The 17,915-nt window shown below is 45.6% G+C and overlaps 2 protein-coding genes across 2 annotated transcripts; one reads left to right on the plus strand and one right to left on the minus strand.

The window, feature by feature from the left end:
• Positions 1-6,881: 6,881 nt before the first annotated feature.
• Positions 6,882-12,239, minus strand: LOC311034473 (DNA-directed RNA polymerase II subunit RPB1-like; the record flags this gene model as incomplete). The annotated part of the gene is made up of 1 exon (XM_084042355.1): positions 6,882-12,239. One exon carries the CDS (start codon positions 12,237-12,239, stop codon positions 6,882-6,884), a length of 5,358 nt encoding a protein of 1,785 aa, XP_083898481.1.
• A 2,017-nt stretch (positions 12,240-14,256) lies between these two features.
• LOC311035227 (BRCA1-associated protein-like) lies at positions 14,257-16,029 on the plus strand (the record flags this gene model as incomplete). The annotated part of the gene is made up of 1 exon (XM_084043314.1): positions 14,257-16,029. One exon carries the CDS (start codon positions 14,257-14,259, stop codon positions 16,027-16,029), a length of 1,773 nt encoding a protein of 590 aa, XP_083899440.1.
• Positions 16,030-17,915: the final 1,886 nt, after the last annotated feature.

Raw genomic sequence — 17,915 nt, forward strand, 5'->3', positions numbered from 1 at the left:
TTTGTCTGTCACCTTTTCATATGGGGCACAATGCGTGTAGAGGCTTGGTTATTTTGTAAAAAAAAAAGATTATTTTTCTATGCCAATTGATTTAGGTAGGTTACAGCTGTAACTGCTTAAGTTCATTATGGTACAGTATGTTTTATAAATTGTATTATTGAAAATGATGGAAAATAATAAAAAATTAATTCAATTTTGCCAGAAAGAATGTAGCCATATTGACATGCGTGTCATGCAACACTAGTTTTGGCTCACACTTCATTTTGTTTACACCATACTTCAACTACTTTAGTGACTATCCCGACCAAAAGCTCAGCTGGGTGAAGACCTTGTTTTTGACACGCTTCAATAATCAGTACTTTCTATACTGGGTGATGTTCACAGCAAAGTCATTTCATATTGCTTACTAAGAGGTGCGCTTGTGGAATGTATATCACTGCCAGGCCAGATGGAACACCATATTTGGGCAAGTCAGCGATGTCACAGTCATCTATGACGCATCTTTGACATTATTCCATATAAGGTTTCAGCCGGATCAGACCCCCATTGACTTCCATTATAGCATTGAAGTTATAATGGCTATTACTATTCCTGTTGAATCTTCTGTCTATAATTTCAGGAATCTCTGTCTTGTGTGTCTGTCTGTCTGTCTGTCTGTCTGTCTGTCTGTCTGGACAGATATGCCTAAATATGAAGATAACCTCCCCACACTCCCAATCTCTCCCAGTACTCTGACAACAGGTACTGCACTATTTTAAAACAATACATACTATGTGAGAAGAAAAAACCCGGACAGACAAACAGACGAAAGCAAAAACAAAATCCCTCCATGCCTTCAGGCTGTCAGCGATAATAAAACCATGCAGTCTCCCAGTCCCCATGCCTAAATTGTAGTCCTGTGTCCAAGTGTTGATCTCTGAGATTCTACAATGTACAGAATGGTTTAATTTTTTTTCCTTTTTTTTTAACAAGCAAGAACAAATTCCCATGCCTTGAATCTTAACACATTTTATTTCTCTAGTGCTTTATGGTTGATACATTCCAGTGTGAAAGCAATGCCATCTATAGCCAATATATATTATAGATGCCTACAGTACATACTGTTAAGATGCTCAGACAACCCAGCTTTTTGGCTCCTTTTATCGTCCTGCTCTCTTTGCAACCTCAGTTTTCTTTTCTGATGAGCACCTGATTTCACATTGTGAGGCATCTTTTCTGTAGTTCACTTCATTGTTGTTTAATCATGTTAAACCATGTTCTGCACACCTGACCTGACTGCTGACTGGGAGATGATGACAACTTGAAACTTATTTTAAGCCATAAGGACATGAACTGGGTCAATGCATGCCAGATCAACACAATGAGATGAAATGATAAACACCCCCCGCAATCTGTTGGAGATTGACACGTGGCAATTTTGACAAGTAACACGTGCTCATGCACCTCAAAATAACTCAGGAAACGTTGTGCACAAAAACCATCCGCATCCGCTTTACAATTTGAAATAAACAAACTGCCAAACAATCTTAAGCCGGACTTGAGAGCGTCTGGCGAATCTCCATGGGGAGAGAGTTCCAGAGGGCAGGGGCTGCCACACTGAAAGCTCTATCGCCGAGGGTCCACATAAAACAAATAGTTGAATTTACACATTAAAACCCCCGAATCTGATTGGAACAATTAAAGTATGAGTTGGGTACATACCTAATAGAAATACTAGCGTTGATTATTTTCATATCTGCATATCCTAACATGTCAATAAACATCTAAAGCAAATTTGAATGTCAGTGGGTGCATCCTGAGTCTTCAATGACTCCTTCTGACCATGCTGCAAATCTGGTCAAACTGTTTGGCCCACCAATTGTCTTTCTACAACTGTTAACAATGGTGGTCACTAGATGCCACATATGAGGCTCGGCGAGAATTACTCGTCGTGATCCTTAGCAAGAGCCTCCAGAGGATCCAACACATTCAAAACAGCGCTGCTAGGATCCCGATGAGAGTGCGACAAGACCATATTACACCCATCCTTCGTTCACTCAACTGGCTCCCTATCACCTTCAGGACTGAACTCCTCGCCCCAAAAACCGCCACTCGAAGCCTCCGGTCTTCCAACACTAACCTCCTTGTCCCCAACACCAAGCTCCGTACCATGGGCGACCGGGCCTTCTGCAATACAGCCCTATGTCTGTGCAATTCCCTCCCGATCACCTGAGAGCACTACACAGTCCACTGATATTTTAAAAAATGGACTAAAAACCTACCTTTTTAACAAAGCATTCTCTTAATTTTCTTGGGCCTTTTCTTTAAAACCCCTGTAGCACTCTGAGATTCGCAAGAATGTAAAGTGATTTATAAAAAAAATGCATTACTATTATTATCATATCATTATTACATCTCACAATGAGAGCGTATCGTAGGCAGTGATGGGCAGTGAGATAGGCAGTAAAGTATTTTACTTAAGTAAAAGTATCAATACCGAAATGAAGAAATACTCTGTTACAAGTAAAAGTCCGCTATTCAACATTTTCTTGAGTAGAAGAAGTACAAAAGTATTGGCATCAAAATGACTTAAAGTACCAAAAGTAAAAGTACTCCTTATATGCAGAAATTTCCCATTTCACTTTTTTTCCCTTCAAATGAATGGTTTAATTCTGCCAATTATTAAAGATGATACAAGATGTCAAACTGAATGTTTGATCTGTATCAAGTGAATAGAGTAGACTATGGGAAAACAATGGAATATTGAAATTGGCAGACATACTTCACTGGTCCTTATGGGAACTTAATTATATAAATACAAATATGTATGTACATTTTAATTCATTTATTATAGTAACACGTTGGCTGTCAACTGAATCTGAATCCATAGGGATTGATTGGGCTAAAGGAAGCTGTGTACCCTTAGCAATTAGAATAGACAGCACAGTATGGGAAATCTACATTCCTTTAATTGCACCATTTATGATTGATCATAAAACACACACACCCTCTGTTGCCTTTCCCGGAGGCTTCTTTGTCACAGTCCGCCTGAAACACTGTTGTTATGGCCTCCTGGTCTCGGGATCTCATCCAACAGCCCATTCTTTGTGAGGTAGACAATCTACAATGAAGTCTTGGTGGTAGGCCTGCTTGTTGTGTTTGGATCTCAATGAAAAAACTCTGGAAGTGATCATCGAATCTCTCATGTTCAGTAATGTGGCTCAGTTACACCTGAAGTAGGCGGCTACTTTAAAAGTTGTGAAACGCTAAAAAGCTACAATGTCATTGAGACCAAAACAACAATCCATGTCGCAGTGCCATCTATCTTAACGTCTCTATCTATCTGTATATCTCTATCTTGTCTGTCCTCGGGTTTTGCCCAAATATGGAGATGGCTGAAGTCATTGTACTGACATCATAGATGACTGACAAAATACACTGGCCTCCAAGTACTCTGATAATGGGTAAGTGCACTATTAGTCTTGATGGACATCCGTATTAATCTACCCAGTGGCCAGCTTGTTGTTTGTTTAGTTTTAGTTTTTTGCTTACCAATTTATTGCTAATTATATAATTAGGTCTGGCTCTGCAAGAAGCTAAGCTGTCTATGTGAGGAGGGTCTGTGTACTTCTGTCTGGAGCTGTCTGCAAACCACAGGACTGCAGGACAGATCAGCGCTAAATTTGTATGTACAGTATGCTGCCAGACCAGTAGGCCACATAAGTACTTGTACATCCACTCATTTTCGTTCACAATGTTCCTTAAATTCTGTTTGAAATATTTTACTTGAAATCTTGCCCAAATTTGGAGTCATCTGTCATAGATACGTTATAGAAGACATACATCATAGATGACTGGTGTCATAATGTCTGAGATCCGGCAGCTTCTGTGGATCCGAGATCCACATTGTTTCCTATTTTTTTGCCAATTTATTGAACTTACAATGAATTGTTTTGTTTTGTATTATTTTCATTTCTATAATTTCAAGTCTGAAAACAGGCCTCCTGCAAACAGTTTTACAATGTCACCAGAAGCAAAGAAAAAGCAACAAAAAAATAAATAATATTATTTAATATATAATATATAATAGTAATGATAATAAAATAAACTAGAAAAAGTGCACCTCGGAGCACAAGTCTCCGCCAGCAGACTTGTGTTGTGTCCTATCCATCCTGTCTGTATAAGTGTCCTATCCGTCCTGTCTATGTAAGTGTCCTATCCGTCCTGTCTGTGTAAGTGTCCTATCCGTCCTGTCTGTGTAAGTGTCCTATCCAATTGTTACAGTATCCGCCGTTTCTCAGCCATTTCGTGATTATTCCTGTCTTACCTCACTTTGAAAGAGGCTAAGACTCTTTCAAAGTGACACATGTATTTATAGGCCGCTATACGTCACTAGCCAATCAGATCACACTATTTCACCGTATTGTCACGTGAGGCTTGACCAATGTTAGCTTGACATGTGGAAAGTGAAAACAATGTCTCCTGGCGGAGACAATTAAGACTCATTCTTTTACTTTATTCTTATTCACACAGAATAGTTAAATTATGCTTATATACATTTAATAGCAAGTCCAAATGAAGTGAAAATGCATGAGAAATGGGCAGAGCACTACTTGAGACTGGGATAGAGACCCAATAGTGTTGAACCCAAAGCTGGTTTAAATGGTCTAAACATGCTACTCATGCAAACAGTGGCAGCAGTGCCAAACTACAATCCCTCACTCACCTCCTCTATGACCCGTCTTCCTAGAAAAGAAAAGAAAAGGAAAAAAAAAAATCAGACACAGAACTCTCATTATGTTATCATTTGTTGTAGGCTACACGTCTCAACAAAGGGGACACTGGTGGATAATTTATGACATTGTTTAAGGTTTATCTCTTCACTGCATTGAGGGGACAATAGATGTGAGTGTGTTGACGGAGTGCTGTGGGGAGGAGAGGCCAAAAACATTGCGGGGAATCCAGTACGAACATTTTCCCCTGCCAGTTTATTTCTATTCATCTTGGATTTCAGTCAATGACTTGAGCCCCGCCCCTCTTCCACTACAGTGCAGCACCCCAAATAAATAGCAGCAACAATGCATTTACAAAGGTGAAACTAAACCTTGACATTAGTGTGCTCAGTGGAGCGCAACTATCCACCAGAAGGCATGCCGACAAAAACATAATCTCACCCGCTGGCGGAGATGATGTGGATCTCAAGATCCACATGGGAACAGCGTGGCTTCATGTGGATCTCAGACTTCATGTGGCCAGCCTGTGATGTCAGTCATCTATGAACTATAAAGCATGACTCTGGGCAAGGTTTCAGCCCGATTGGAGCCCCATTGTATTTGTTCAAATTCATTATTTCATAATGCATATTTATTTCAATAAAATATAAAACATAATATGTGAAGGAAATGTGGGGAAGATATAGACTGATCGGGTTGCGGCATTGCATTCACACAAACATGCAGACAGACATGACAGACATGACAGACTTACCCTCTTATAGCTGGTTATCCTCCTACTGTGCCACGCCATCTTACACTGTATGACGTAACATCAAACTGCCTTTATATCCCCCCTCTTTGTCTCTCTCTCTCTCTCTCTCTCTGAGACAATCTTATTTACAGAGGCAAAGTGGCTTTCCATTCTTCTCAATGAATATAACTCAGATGGATGAATATCTGGATGGACCTCAGGTGAAGTGTGTAGGACCACTTTACTTCTTCAGGATCTGAAGTACTTATTATGTACTGACACTACTTATTATGGTTCGCATCCTAGCAGAGCCAAGCCAGTGGGAAACCACCAAGATGTCTTCTCTCCCCCTCTTTTGCTCTCTCTCTCTCTCTCTCTCTCTCGTCCATATTTGGTTATATGACATCACGCATGATGTGGACCCAGGAATAGCCTGGGCGACAACCAAAAACAGACTGGTGACAGTTGGTAACCTGGACAGACAACAACTTGGGCAGGAAGGTGAAGATGCCCAGTCCCTATCTTCTGTGAGGAAGAACCCAACAAAGCTCAGAACAAACTGACAGAAATACCCCCAGGAGAGCCAGAGGATAAACTCCCCAATAGGTCAGGCCTAACGATGACGACTGTGGCAAATGGATTATAAGCGACGACAACTGAAAGATGCATTTCCAAGCAAGGTCTACAAGAACAAGTGTGGCCTCAATCCTTTAGGTCTCAATGGCGTGCTTGGCACGGAGCACAGCACACAGCATCAAGTGGCCTCCAGCAAGCCAGCACAGAAAGTGGCACCAGTTCAACGAGGATGTGGCCAGAATCATTGAAAGACAGGCGGCTTTAGATGATTACCACCATCATTGTCAGTTTCGTGGCAGAGAGATTCAGTGTTGAGGTATCCACTCCTGGGGAGATGCAGGAGCCTACCCTGGAGACACCCCAGAGTCTATCTACTAAGCTTCTCTGGCTACAAGATGATGACCACCATCAATGTCAATTTTGCGGCAGAGAGATTCAGTGTTGAAGAGGGGAAGACCACCACACACAACTACAACCATGAACCGAAGTCCAGACAAGATCCACCAATTGTGGCAAGAGCCTCAGATGCTGTCAAGACAGTTCAAGATGGCAACTGAGGAGAAGCCAACCACTGCCTCCATAACATCATCAGGAAGAAACTCATGACCCTGAGAAAATGGTAATAAATATGTTTTTGTGGATCCCCTCCCAACGATGGTCAGGCCTGAGGTCACAGGCAATAACAGTGATTCCATGAAATAAAAACATATGGAGAATTGGAGCCCCCCTGGCTTAACTGTGACTAGAAGTGTGAGCCAGAAGGGTTGGGGGTGTGATCCTTCAGTTTTACCATCTCTTAGGTGGAGCTGGTAGGCATTTTGGGGGCCTCCACAGCTTCTGCCACCCGTCTTCGTAGCAGCTCAGTTGTTTTCCTCCTCACTGTCATCAGAGCCTTTAGGACTGGTGGGTGAGTATGTGGGGGGAGAGGTGGGGGAGTACATTGGAGACTCCGGGGAGCTCGGGCTGTAGGAGGGGGAGATTGGGGTGTATTGGGAAGAGTTAGGGGAGTAGAAAGGTGAGCTTGGATTATAGGTGGGTAACTTGTGTAACATGTAATCTGGGCTGGAGGTAGAGCAGTTGGGGCTGCTGGGGGTGATGTTGAGTCTAGTGAGGGAGGAGGATAGAGATGTAGGGGAGTTGGAGGTAGGGGAGTAAGAAGGCGAATAGGAGGGGGAGGTCAGGGAGGTGGGTGAGTAGCTGGGTGATGTCAGGCTGCAGCTTTGCACTATGGGGGAATAACTCTGGGAGGGGGAGTACGATGGGGAGGTGGGGGAGTACGATGGGGAAGTGGGGGAGTAACTCTGGGACTGGGAGTACGATGGGGAAGTGGGCGAGTAAGATGGTGATGTGGGTGGATGGAGAGAAGTGGAACTGTAGTTGAGGCTCGTCGGGGAGTAACCTTGCCTCTGCGGAGTGTAGCCACCAGAAGAATGAGGTGCGTATGTTGGGGAGGTAGGCGAATGGCTGGGGGATGTGACTTCACCTGGAGAGGGGATGTATGGGCTGGCTGGGCTAGATGACTCAGGAGACCCAGCGGTAGGGGACCAAGCCGGCGAGTAGCCTGGAGAGAAGCCACTCACATCCGATCCTGCGCTGGGTGAAAAGCCTGCTGCTTCTGGGGTCATGCCGCTTCCAACACTAGGAGACCATGCACCGTATGCTGGGCTCACTCCCGTGTTCCACTCGGTCGTCATGGGGCTGGGTGTCGAGCCAAAGAACATTCCAGTGGTTTTGGCCACGTTGATGCCAGGGATGTTTGTGGGGATCTCCATGCCATATTTACACCTCTCAGCATCCAGCAACAAGTCGAAGCAGCCCGTCCCGGCTGTAGCCAGCTGACCAAGCATGATGTTCTCAGACACACCCTTCATCGGGTCATTCTCTCCGTGGTACGCAGCTTCCATCAGCACATCCACCATCTCCTCAAATGAGCACTTCATGAGAGGTCCTGTGTCTTGCCGGTTGATGCCGTGACGTGTTATGGGCATCAGATGTCCTCTGCATGTCATGGTGTCACATAGCAGAGCCAGGTGGCGGTAGTTGACGTAGGAACCATCAAATGAGATGACGTGGTACAACTCACGCTCAAGAGCCTTGCGTGCAGCCTCAATACCCAGCACAGTGAAGATCTCCACAATGTCATTGGAGGTGGTCTTGACAGGATCCACACCCTTTTCGCTGAGGACCTTCATGAGTCCCCCTCCATCCGTTTCAAGTATCCACTCCTGCTGGTACTCAAACTCGCCCTCGTCCGTAATGATTTTCTTTTTCTTGTTATCTGTCTGGGGCTGGTGCATGTACACCTTGCTGATATGCTCAATGCCCTGCAATGTTAAGTCAGCCAGATTGATTTCGATGCACCTCAGTAAAACATCATCAGACATCTTTTCCGACACGTCCTCGCCCTCGTGGAACTTGTTCTCGTCGCTCACTGCTATACGCATCCGCAGAACCAGCTTCTCCGCATTGTCGTCGTTGAAGATACAGTTCAGGTCATCTCCGAAAGCCACATTGATCTTTTCCGTGATTTGCTCCATGGTGAGCTTGCGGTCATTCATGTGCTTGCGGTCCAGCTCAATACGGTAAAGCCAAGGAGAGATGCGCCTAACGTCTAAGCCCTCGATGTCATAGAACATGCTCACCCACTCTTGGTCCTCCGTAACCACCGTGGTCTGAGGGTCTGGATCATAATAGATGGCAGTGTTGGCTGTTACCTTGCGTAGAGTGGTGTGCTCCAGTCGAAACAGGATGTCCTTGGCCCTCTCTGCATCGTTTGCAGCCTGGCCCAGAAGGAAAACTGTCAGTGAGGGTGTCTTGGGCCTCTTGGATATGTTGATCAGCTCCTTCAGACGCGGCACACCCAGCGTGACATTCTTGGCCGACACACCGGCGTAGTGGAAAGTGTTGAGGGTCATCTGGGTGGCAGGCTCTCCCAGTGATTGGGCAGCCAGGGCCCCCACCATCTCACCTGGGTGGGTGATGGACCGGTTAAACTTGTCCTCAATTTCTCCTAACAGCCAATTGAAGGCTTCTGTGGAAAGACGGAACTCTTCTATCATACGTTTGGAGCAAAGGGTGGAGCGCAGGTGTATGTTGAAGAGCAGCGTGGCATTTTCCTGCGCCTGTCTACTCAGAGGGTTGTCACCATTCACAATCACCAGCCTCTTACTCAGCTCCTCAACACCCTCGACCACTCGAAGAGGCTGGAGATCTGTGGGGGTGCGGGTGTTGACTTTAAATTTCTTCTGGGCATTCCAGATCATTCTGGTCAGGTTGCATGGCAGTGCCACCTTGCTGTCCCCAGTAGGGAAGATCGACCTGAGGTTCTCTCTATCGTCCTTCATCTTTTCAAATTCCTTCTCCAAGGAGCCCTGTACATCACGCACATTTGTTATCACATCTTTCACCACATCCTCCTGCAGGGTGCGCCTCAACGACCTCTCATTGGTGTAGGTAAACTTGAACTTATTTTCAAAGTCCATGTTTGAGGGTTTAAGTGTGGCCAGGTTTTGGAACTCCACAGCCTCTCCGGCCAGACCGTCCTCTCCGTAGCGCAGCTGGACCACCTGGTTTACGGAGTTACGTACCGTGGCGTCATACTTCACCATCACCGACTCCATAGATTTGATCAGACGGCGCTGGATGTAACCAGTCTCGGCAGTCTTGATCGCTGTGTCGATCAGACCTTCTCTGCCTGCCATGGCATGGAAAAAGAACTCAGTGGGTGACAGGCCGACCATGTACGAGTTCTCTACAAAGCCTCTGCTCTCAGGGCCATAGTCATCCTTAACAAAGTGGGGCAACGTGCGGTGCTTGAAGCCAAAAGGGATACGCTTACCCTCAACATTCTGCTGCCCCACCATTGCAATAACCTGTGATATGTTGATCTTGGATCCCTTGGACCCAGCCACCACCATGGTCTTAAAGTTGTTGTATTCAGACAAGGACTTCTGAGCAGAGGATCCTGTCTTGTCACGGGCATCGTTGAGGATACGGTTGACCTGGTTCTCAAAGGTCTGCCTCAGCGTGCATCCTGGGATCGGCTCCAAAACATTGTTGTGGGCTTTTTGGAGGACTTCTACCACATCGGCCTTGGCTTTCTTGATGGTATTCTGGATGTCAAGGTAAGTGTTATCATGAGCAATAATGTCATCAATACCGATGGAGTGACCCTCAATGAGCAGCCAGTTGTTGACCACAGTCTGTATGTTGGAGAGGAACAGTCTGGTGATGTCGTGGCCCATCTCCAAGTAGGAGATGTGGACCAGAGAGCCAGCTGATGTTCCAAGAGACCTCTTACATAAGATGCCCATAATCAGCTCTCCATTCTCCACTATGACCTTGGTGTCCCCTGGAGAGATGTGTCTGTCAGGTCCTCTGTCCTCCTCGTCGAGGTGAGTGCTGTGCGTTCGGATGATGTTGATGTGTCCAGGAATGATGAGGCTGAATATCTGCTTGCCTGTCCATAGGGGGCGGGGCTTGAGGATGGCTGGCTGGGGCATCCTCCCATCCCATGTGGAGAGGTACATGAGCAGGTTCATCATCTCACCTCTCTCTATGAAAACATCCCTTTTGGTGAGTTTGTGCACAGCTGTGAGTGTGTCCTGCACAATTCCCATAACGGGCCGGTTCGACTGGGGTGTGATAATCATACGTGGTACCATGGCCAGTTCATGTATCTCTGCCTTAGCCTCAAGGGACTGTGGCAGATGGAGGTTCATCTCGTCACCATCGAAGTCAGCATTGTACGGGGTGGTCACACTGAGGTTAAGTCGGAAGGTGGACCAGGGAAGGATCCGAACTCTGTGCCCCATCATGGACATTTTATGTAATGTGGGCTGTCGGTTGAAGATGACAATGTCACCGTCGCACATGTGTCTTTCCACCTTGTAACCAAACTGTAGATTTATATCACTTGGATTGGGGTGGAATCGCAGGTCAATTCTGTCCCCATTATCACGGATAATATATTTGGCTCCAGGGTAGTTGCTGTGCCCTCTTCGGACCAACTCTTGTAACCTGCCAATATTAAATGGTGTGACAATTTCTGGGAAGGTCATGTTAGCTGCGATGGATTGTGGAACGCCCACTTCGTCAAGTGATAGGTTGGGGTCAGGGGTGATGACAGTTCGGGCAGAGAAGTCCACACGTTTCCCCATCAGGTTACCACGGATTCGCCCCTCCTTACCCTTTAGACGCTGCTTGATGGATTTGAGCGGGCGGCCAGACTTTTGCATTGCCCTGGGCATGCCTGGAAGCTCATTGTCCACCATTGTGGCTACATGGAACTGAAGGAGCTTGAAGTCATCAGCGATAACATGAGCCGGGGCACCACTCTGCTCGTTTCGCCTCAACTGGTTGTTAATCCTGACTATGTCAGCCAGTTTGTGGGTCAAGTCGTCCTGGTTGCGGGCAGAGCCCTGCATGACCACAGCAGGCCTGACGGCCAGTGGAGGCACAGGTAAAACAGTGACAATCATCCACTCCGGCCGGGCAAACTTAGGGTCCATAGCCAGAATGATATCATCCTCATCTGAGATGCGTTTGAAGATCTCATGCACTTGCGAAGGAGACAACAGGCTCTTCTTCTCTTGAGAGTCCTCATTGACGTGCTGCCACTCGGCGTATAGCTCAAGGCCAGAGCGCCGAATACGGGGCTGGTAGTACCCACAGCCACCATGGCCCTTCTTGCATTTGTCAACCTCTGTCTCCCCCTGCTTGGCCCCAGATTCCATTTCAAAATCCATCTCCTCTCCTCCTTCACAGATAGTTTTGCTTTTACACAACTCGTATATGTGTGCCAAGCGCTTTCTGGGTTGCCCTTTAGATTTGGACAGGATTTCTCTGATCTTTGGATTATTCGAATCCACTAATAGCTTGGAGCATTGGTAGCAAACACATCGGAGAACCTGCTTAATCTGTGCCATGAAGCCGACATGGAAGACTGGCTTTGCCAGCTCTATGTGTCCAAAATGGCCTGGACATTCTGTCATGTTACCGGCACATGTTTTACACCTTCCAGATCGTTCCATGACCCCTTGCCTCGGGTCCATAAGGCCACCAAGTTTCGGACGGCCTCCTTCTGTGATTACGGGGTGTTCAAGTCCACCTTCCGTGACAGACATGCGTTTAATCTCATCGGGGCTGAGGATGCCAAATTGCACTCTCTTGATGAGGCGCAGTGAGCATGCGCTGTCGCCAGAGGGTGGTCCATGCATCCTGTTTATTCAATGATACGTGTCCTCCCTCGGCACACTGCTTTCTGAGAATGAATTCTTAAATCTCTCTATTTGTCTTTCTCTCTTATCTATTTCCCCCTATCTTCTATATTATCTATATGTATTATTATCTCTAATAGATATATGTCTCTAAATTTAACTCTGTTGTCTTTATCACCCTAAGTCAACACTTAGAGAGATAAGAACCCCACAACACATCACACCTCCTTATATAGCTGACTGAGCTCTGGTCGGACATCACACACAACACAAACTGTTGTCATGCTTGCCTAGCAACAGGAACGCAAAAATAGTCAGGCATGCATGTGGGTGCAGACCATGTCAGACTATTTTGGGAGGAAGTGGCTGCATTTCACTAAAAGCTACTTAATGACATTTTGTCTATTTGAAAATTCACTTTAAAGGACAGTCGTGATGACATTGTGGTGCCATTGTGTGATGTCATCATATCAAAACGTCCACAAAACTCTTGTGTGTAGTATGTCTGTCCGGCGGTCAGTGCCCAAATATGGAGATGACTGATGTCATAGTACTGACGTCATATATATGACTGACATAGCGTGGCTGGCTTCCAAGTGCTGATAACGGGTACAGCACTATAGTTGCTGTAAATAGAACATAATATATTCTATGTTATGCATGGTATGTATGATGCGTTGTGGTATCATCATGCATTTTTCTCTAAAGAGCACAGAGTTAGGTTCATGAATGCAGTAACTATGGGCTGTTATCGTGAGATTTTGACAGGACCGACAGAACCGACGGAGTCAGTCCTGAAGTCCTGTGAAGTTGGTTTGTTTTGCTGAAGAACGCACACCTTTTGCATGCATCTTCACATTTCTGTGGCCCACTTAACTCATTCAGTGCCAAGTAAATAAAAAAATAATTACCCATAGTTCCAGATCAATTTTCTTACCTTTTCAAGTAGTCACAGAATATATATCTCCAGTATGATCGATCCCCTGATGGTTGCTAATCACGGAGGGTTTCACTGTGCTTCCGTGAATAAAAAGATATATAGTAATTCCGTTGCCTTTATACCGTTGGCTGCGGCCCTGGTGTCACTACGGTGATGTCAGTTAGTGTCAGTCATATCCATATATGGAGCGGGCTATGTCAAGTTATGCCCAAAACTGGGACTATGATGTCAGATCTCCATATATGGAGTTCTAGGAGGGGTTCTCTGATGTCAGGGCTAGGTATGTTAGGTATCTCCATGTATAGCCCTCTAGGAGAGATTCTGTGATGTCAGACTTGTGGAGGTTGATTGTCTCCATATATGGGGATCTCCATATGTATGGGAAGGTTGGGATCGAATGGGTCACTTAAGGTCGGGACTGAATAGGTCATTTATCCCATTATATAGGTTTCTGGGCATCCTGCCATGATCCACCTTGCGGTGTTATCCATCTATGGCTAATGCTGGCAAGTATGCCCTGAATGTCCTTTACACAATTTACACTGTTTTTATTTAAATGGAAGAGAGAAGAGCAGGGAAATCCTCCAGGTTGATACAGAACTGCTGGCAGTGATGTATCATTAATGGTATTAGCTTGCCCTTATAGCAATAGAACTGTATCCACTGGAAAGAGAGACGTGTGCAGATAAGAAGGTCCAAGTTTTAAACACCAGCTTAAATCACAGGCTGACAGGAGGGAATATTATGTGAAACTCCATAAAATCTTTCCCACGGTGCTGCAAGCACCGTGGGAATACAATGGGCATACAATGACAAATCAGGACACACCTGCTCAAATCAACGTAGTCAAGCAACGGTTTGTGTTGTGTGTGATGTCAGACCAGAGCTTGGTCAAACCTATATATAATATTTTTTGTCACTCTTGTCTGTGTATGTAACACTCTATTGGTATCTATTTAACATTCTTGCCATTACTACTTAACATTAACCAAGGTTTAACCTTATTATCTGCCACCTGTTGTCTTGTTTTGTTTGATTTTTAAAAGGGAATTTCGAATACATTTCAAATAATAACACATGAGTGTACCTCTGGTCGTTATCCGTCTGGAATTAGCGGACCAATCGCTTTCTCCACAGGGTTTCCAGTATTCTGCAGGGGAGGGGACGGCAGAAGAGGAAATGCAAGAGAAAGCTCTGGGCCTTGCCAAGGCCACCTTGACTGGGAGGACAGACCTAGAACGAGCAACCGTTCTACACAAGCACATCGGCAGTAGAGCCATGGGAGACATGGTCATTGAGACTTATCAACTAAATCCAGGAGGGGTTGAAGACACGCTTGGCTCAAGAGAGGAGACCTCTGAAACTCAATGCTCGGAGGCTGAAACAGATTGTAAGGAGGGCTGCGAGGGAATCAAGTCTCAAACATTCAAGCAGCTATCAGACCAGATCTCCTTCTTCAGTGGAAATCCCTCAGTGGAAATTGTCCACGGTATCATGCACCTCTACAAGACCAATACAATGACGTCACTTACTGAGGATGTCAGACGTAGTGCCATGCTGTGCCTTCTAGCTGTTCCAGCTACCATGACCAGCCATGACCTTATGAAGCTTGTGGCGCCTTATAATGATGTAATGGAACACATGAAGATTATACGTGATTCCACCCCTGACCAGTTTATGGTGCTACTCAAGTTCAGTACTCAGGCAGATGCAGACACTTTCTACACGGCATCTAATGGCCACCAGTTCAACTCAATAGAGGAAGCAGTGTGCCATCTAGTTTACGTGGAAAGGGCAGAAGCAATCAAGTCTGAACAGGGAGCAAGTCTGCCAGTGATGGAGTTGACCGAGCTGCCTAAGTGTATTGTCTGCCTAGAGGGAATGGATGAGTCGGTTAATGGCGTTCTCACCACCCTCTGCAACCATAGCTTTCACATCCAGTGTCTCCAGCCCTGGGAGGATGCCTCGTGTCCTGTGTGCAGGCACCGTCAAACACCAGAATCCGTGGAGGAGAACAAGTGCTTTGTGTGTGGCGTGCAGGAGAATGTGTGGATCTGTTTGATCTGTGGGCACGTCGGCTGTTGCCGTTACGACAGTGTACATGCTCTCAAGCACTTTGAGGAAACACAGCATACGTACGCTATGCACCTCACCAACCAACGCGTCTGGGACTATGCAGGAGATAACTACGTCCATCGACTTGTGGCCAGTAAGACCGATGGAAAGATGGTGCAGTATGAAAATAAACTTGATGCAGACATATGCCATCAAGAGAAAATGGAAGCACTGCACTTAGAGTATACCTACTTGCTGACAAGTCAACTGGAGTCCCAAAGGATCTACTGGGAGAATACGATTTTTCGTCTGGAGAAAGACACGGGCGACGAGATCAACAACACGAAGGCTAAGTTTAACGAGACCCTAGAACGCTGTGATAACTTGGAGCGACGGCTGGGAGAGCTGACCAAGGAGAAACAGGGCATGGACAAAAAGTATCCCCAAGTGAACAGGCGTTTGACGAAGCTGAGCCAGGAGCTGACGGAGGAGCAGGAGATGAACCGCTGTCTGAGAGCCAATCAGTTGCAGCTCCAGGCCCAGTTGGCAGAAGAGGAACGCAAGGCAAGGGAGACTGGAGAGCATAAGGATGGGACAATAGCAGAGCTGCAAGAGCAGCTGAGAGACTTGATGTTCTCCTTGGAGATTCAACAGCAGATTGAACACCTACCTTCAGAGGCTCGCAGTGAAATTCAGGGAGGGCATATCATATCTGCAAGCCCTTCAGACAGCACCTTAGGGGCAGGTCCCTCCTCTGTCAGAGGCAGGCAGGGTCATGCCAAGAGAAGGAAATAGTCAGCAATTAAACAAGAACTGACTTACTTCGATGCCCCTAAAACACTAATTTTGTAGAACAGAGTATCTTTTATGAACCAGATGAAGAGGAACTAGATTTAGGTGGTTAATACTATATAAAAATGTTCAGTAACAGCAACGATCCTATATGGGATGGGCTGAAGGACCGGCAGGGTCCAGAGCTCTAGAGTCTAGAGCTCTATATATGGAGCTGACTGATTTCTTTGCACCTGATGCCATGATGACATATAGACCAATCCCATATATGGAGTTTGGGTTGAGGCAGTGAAGAGACCCGAACTCATGGTGTGAGGGGCGCGAAGGGGCGCGAACCTCTAGTGCGTGTAAAATGTCTGAAGAATACCATGTGCACGCATCTACCCATTCTGGACTCCTCACTGCTGGTAGACAATTGTATAAACAACAAGTAGCTTATACCCCTTTATGCTGGCGTTTCTCAATTTTTTTTCCTCAATTTGTATTGCTTACTTATCTGCCAGGCAGGCCGGGGATAGCAAACTGTTCCTCCACCCTCCACCACAACTTTTTCAAATCCAACTCCTGGTGGTGCTTGTTATGCTATACCAGGCCTCTTTACAGTTTGGCATAATAACTCTTGAACCGTACGCTGTACAAAAAAACGGGTCTAATAATGACGTGGCTCCCTTGTGGATATTTGCAACCCAGTCAGATTCTCAGGGTTCCTTGAGGGGGCTCCAAATGGACCCTTACAGTTCTGTAACTCTGAGAGGTATGGGGGTCCTTGAAATTAAAAGGTTTGAGAACCACTGATCTAGGAATAAATACAAATTTAAAAACATATATAAAACAGTAGTGCAACATCAACTGAAGCTTTCAAAATACAGAAATATTGATTACTGTAAATGACATATCATCATGTGATAAATGATCTGGTATGGGACGATACCAGCATTTTAGGCAGTATCGGCAGCTTTTCCGATACTGCTATCGGTATCGTAACAACTCTACTAACTATTCATTTCAGTAGCCTGTTTGGCTCAGAGTGGAGGAGAAACTTTCACTTATTGAAATGTGTATGGTTCACAGGAACAATGTGGCTCCCAGGTATGCCATTATTTTCCAGGGATAGTGAAGTTCATAGCTACTTCACCAGAGGAAGCTCCACTGAATGCAGATTCAAAAGCTGTATAGGAGAGGTCTCTTCTATATATTCAGCAGCAGTCATGTGGAATGGGTTGCCTGCAGGCATCAAGTCGATTGAGGTATCAAGTCACCTGCAGGCATCATCTCTCAGCTAGGGGGTCCTTGGCCTGAAAACGTTGAAGACCCCTGGACTAGACGCATTCGAGCCAGGAGGGGGCGCTGAAAGCCAATTGATCAAAGTTCTCTGCACTGTTCAGCCTCGGGTTGGGTTGCTGAACAAACAGTGTTGATGAAAGAAACTCAATGGTCAAAATAATTGAGAGAATATAGTCAATCAATAGTTTGATATTTAAAAAAAAGGACACTATAGTTATTTTGAGTCTCATACTGTCCTCCTTATTATAAATAGGCCTTTAACAGAGTACCAAGATGATGTTCGTGTGTGTGTGTGTGTGTGTGTGTGTGTGTGTGTGTGTGTGTGTGTGTGTGTGTGTGTGTGTGTGTGTGTGTTGATTGATTGATTGAATACTTTATGTACACATTGTAAGTAAATTTTGAATTCCGGACTTTTACTTGTAACGGAATATTTGTACATATTGACACACATATTGACAAAAAAAAAGAAAAGTACTTTTTCTACCACTGCCATCCAGTCATCCATCCTGGGCGACTGTCTGTTTGCCGGTGTTAAGAAGCCAGAACCCATAGCCCGTAGGAACAGCTGCGCTGTGATTGGCTAGTCACTTGCCAGGGGAGAAACG

Source organism: Gymnoscopelus microlampas (genome assembly GCF_963454915.1).
Source record: "Gymnoscopelus microlampas genome assembly, chromosome: 19".
Taxonomy (NCBI): Eukaryota; Metazoa; Chordata; class Actinopteri; order Myctophiformes; family Myctophidae; genus Gymnoscopelus; species Gymnoscopelus microlampas.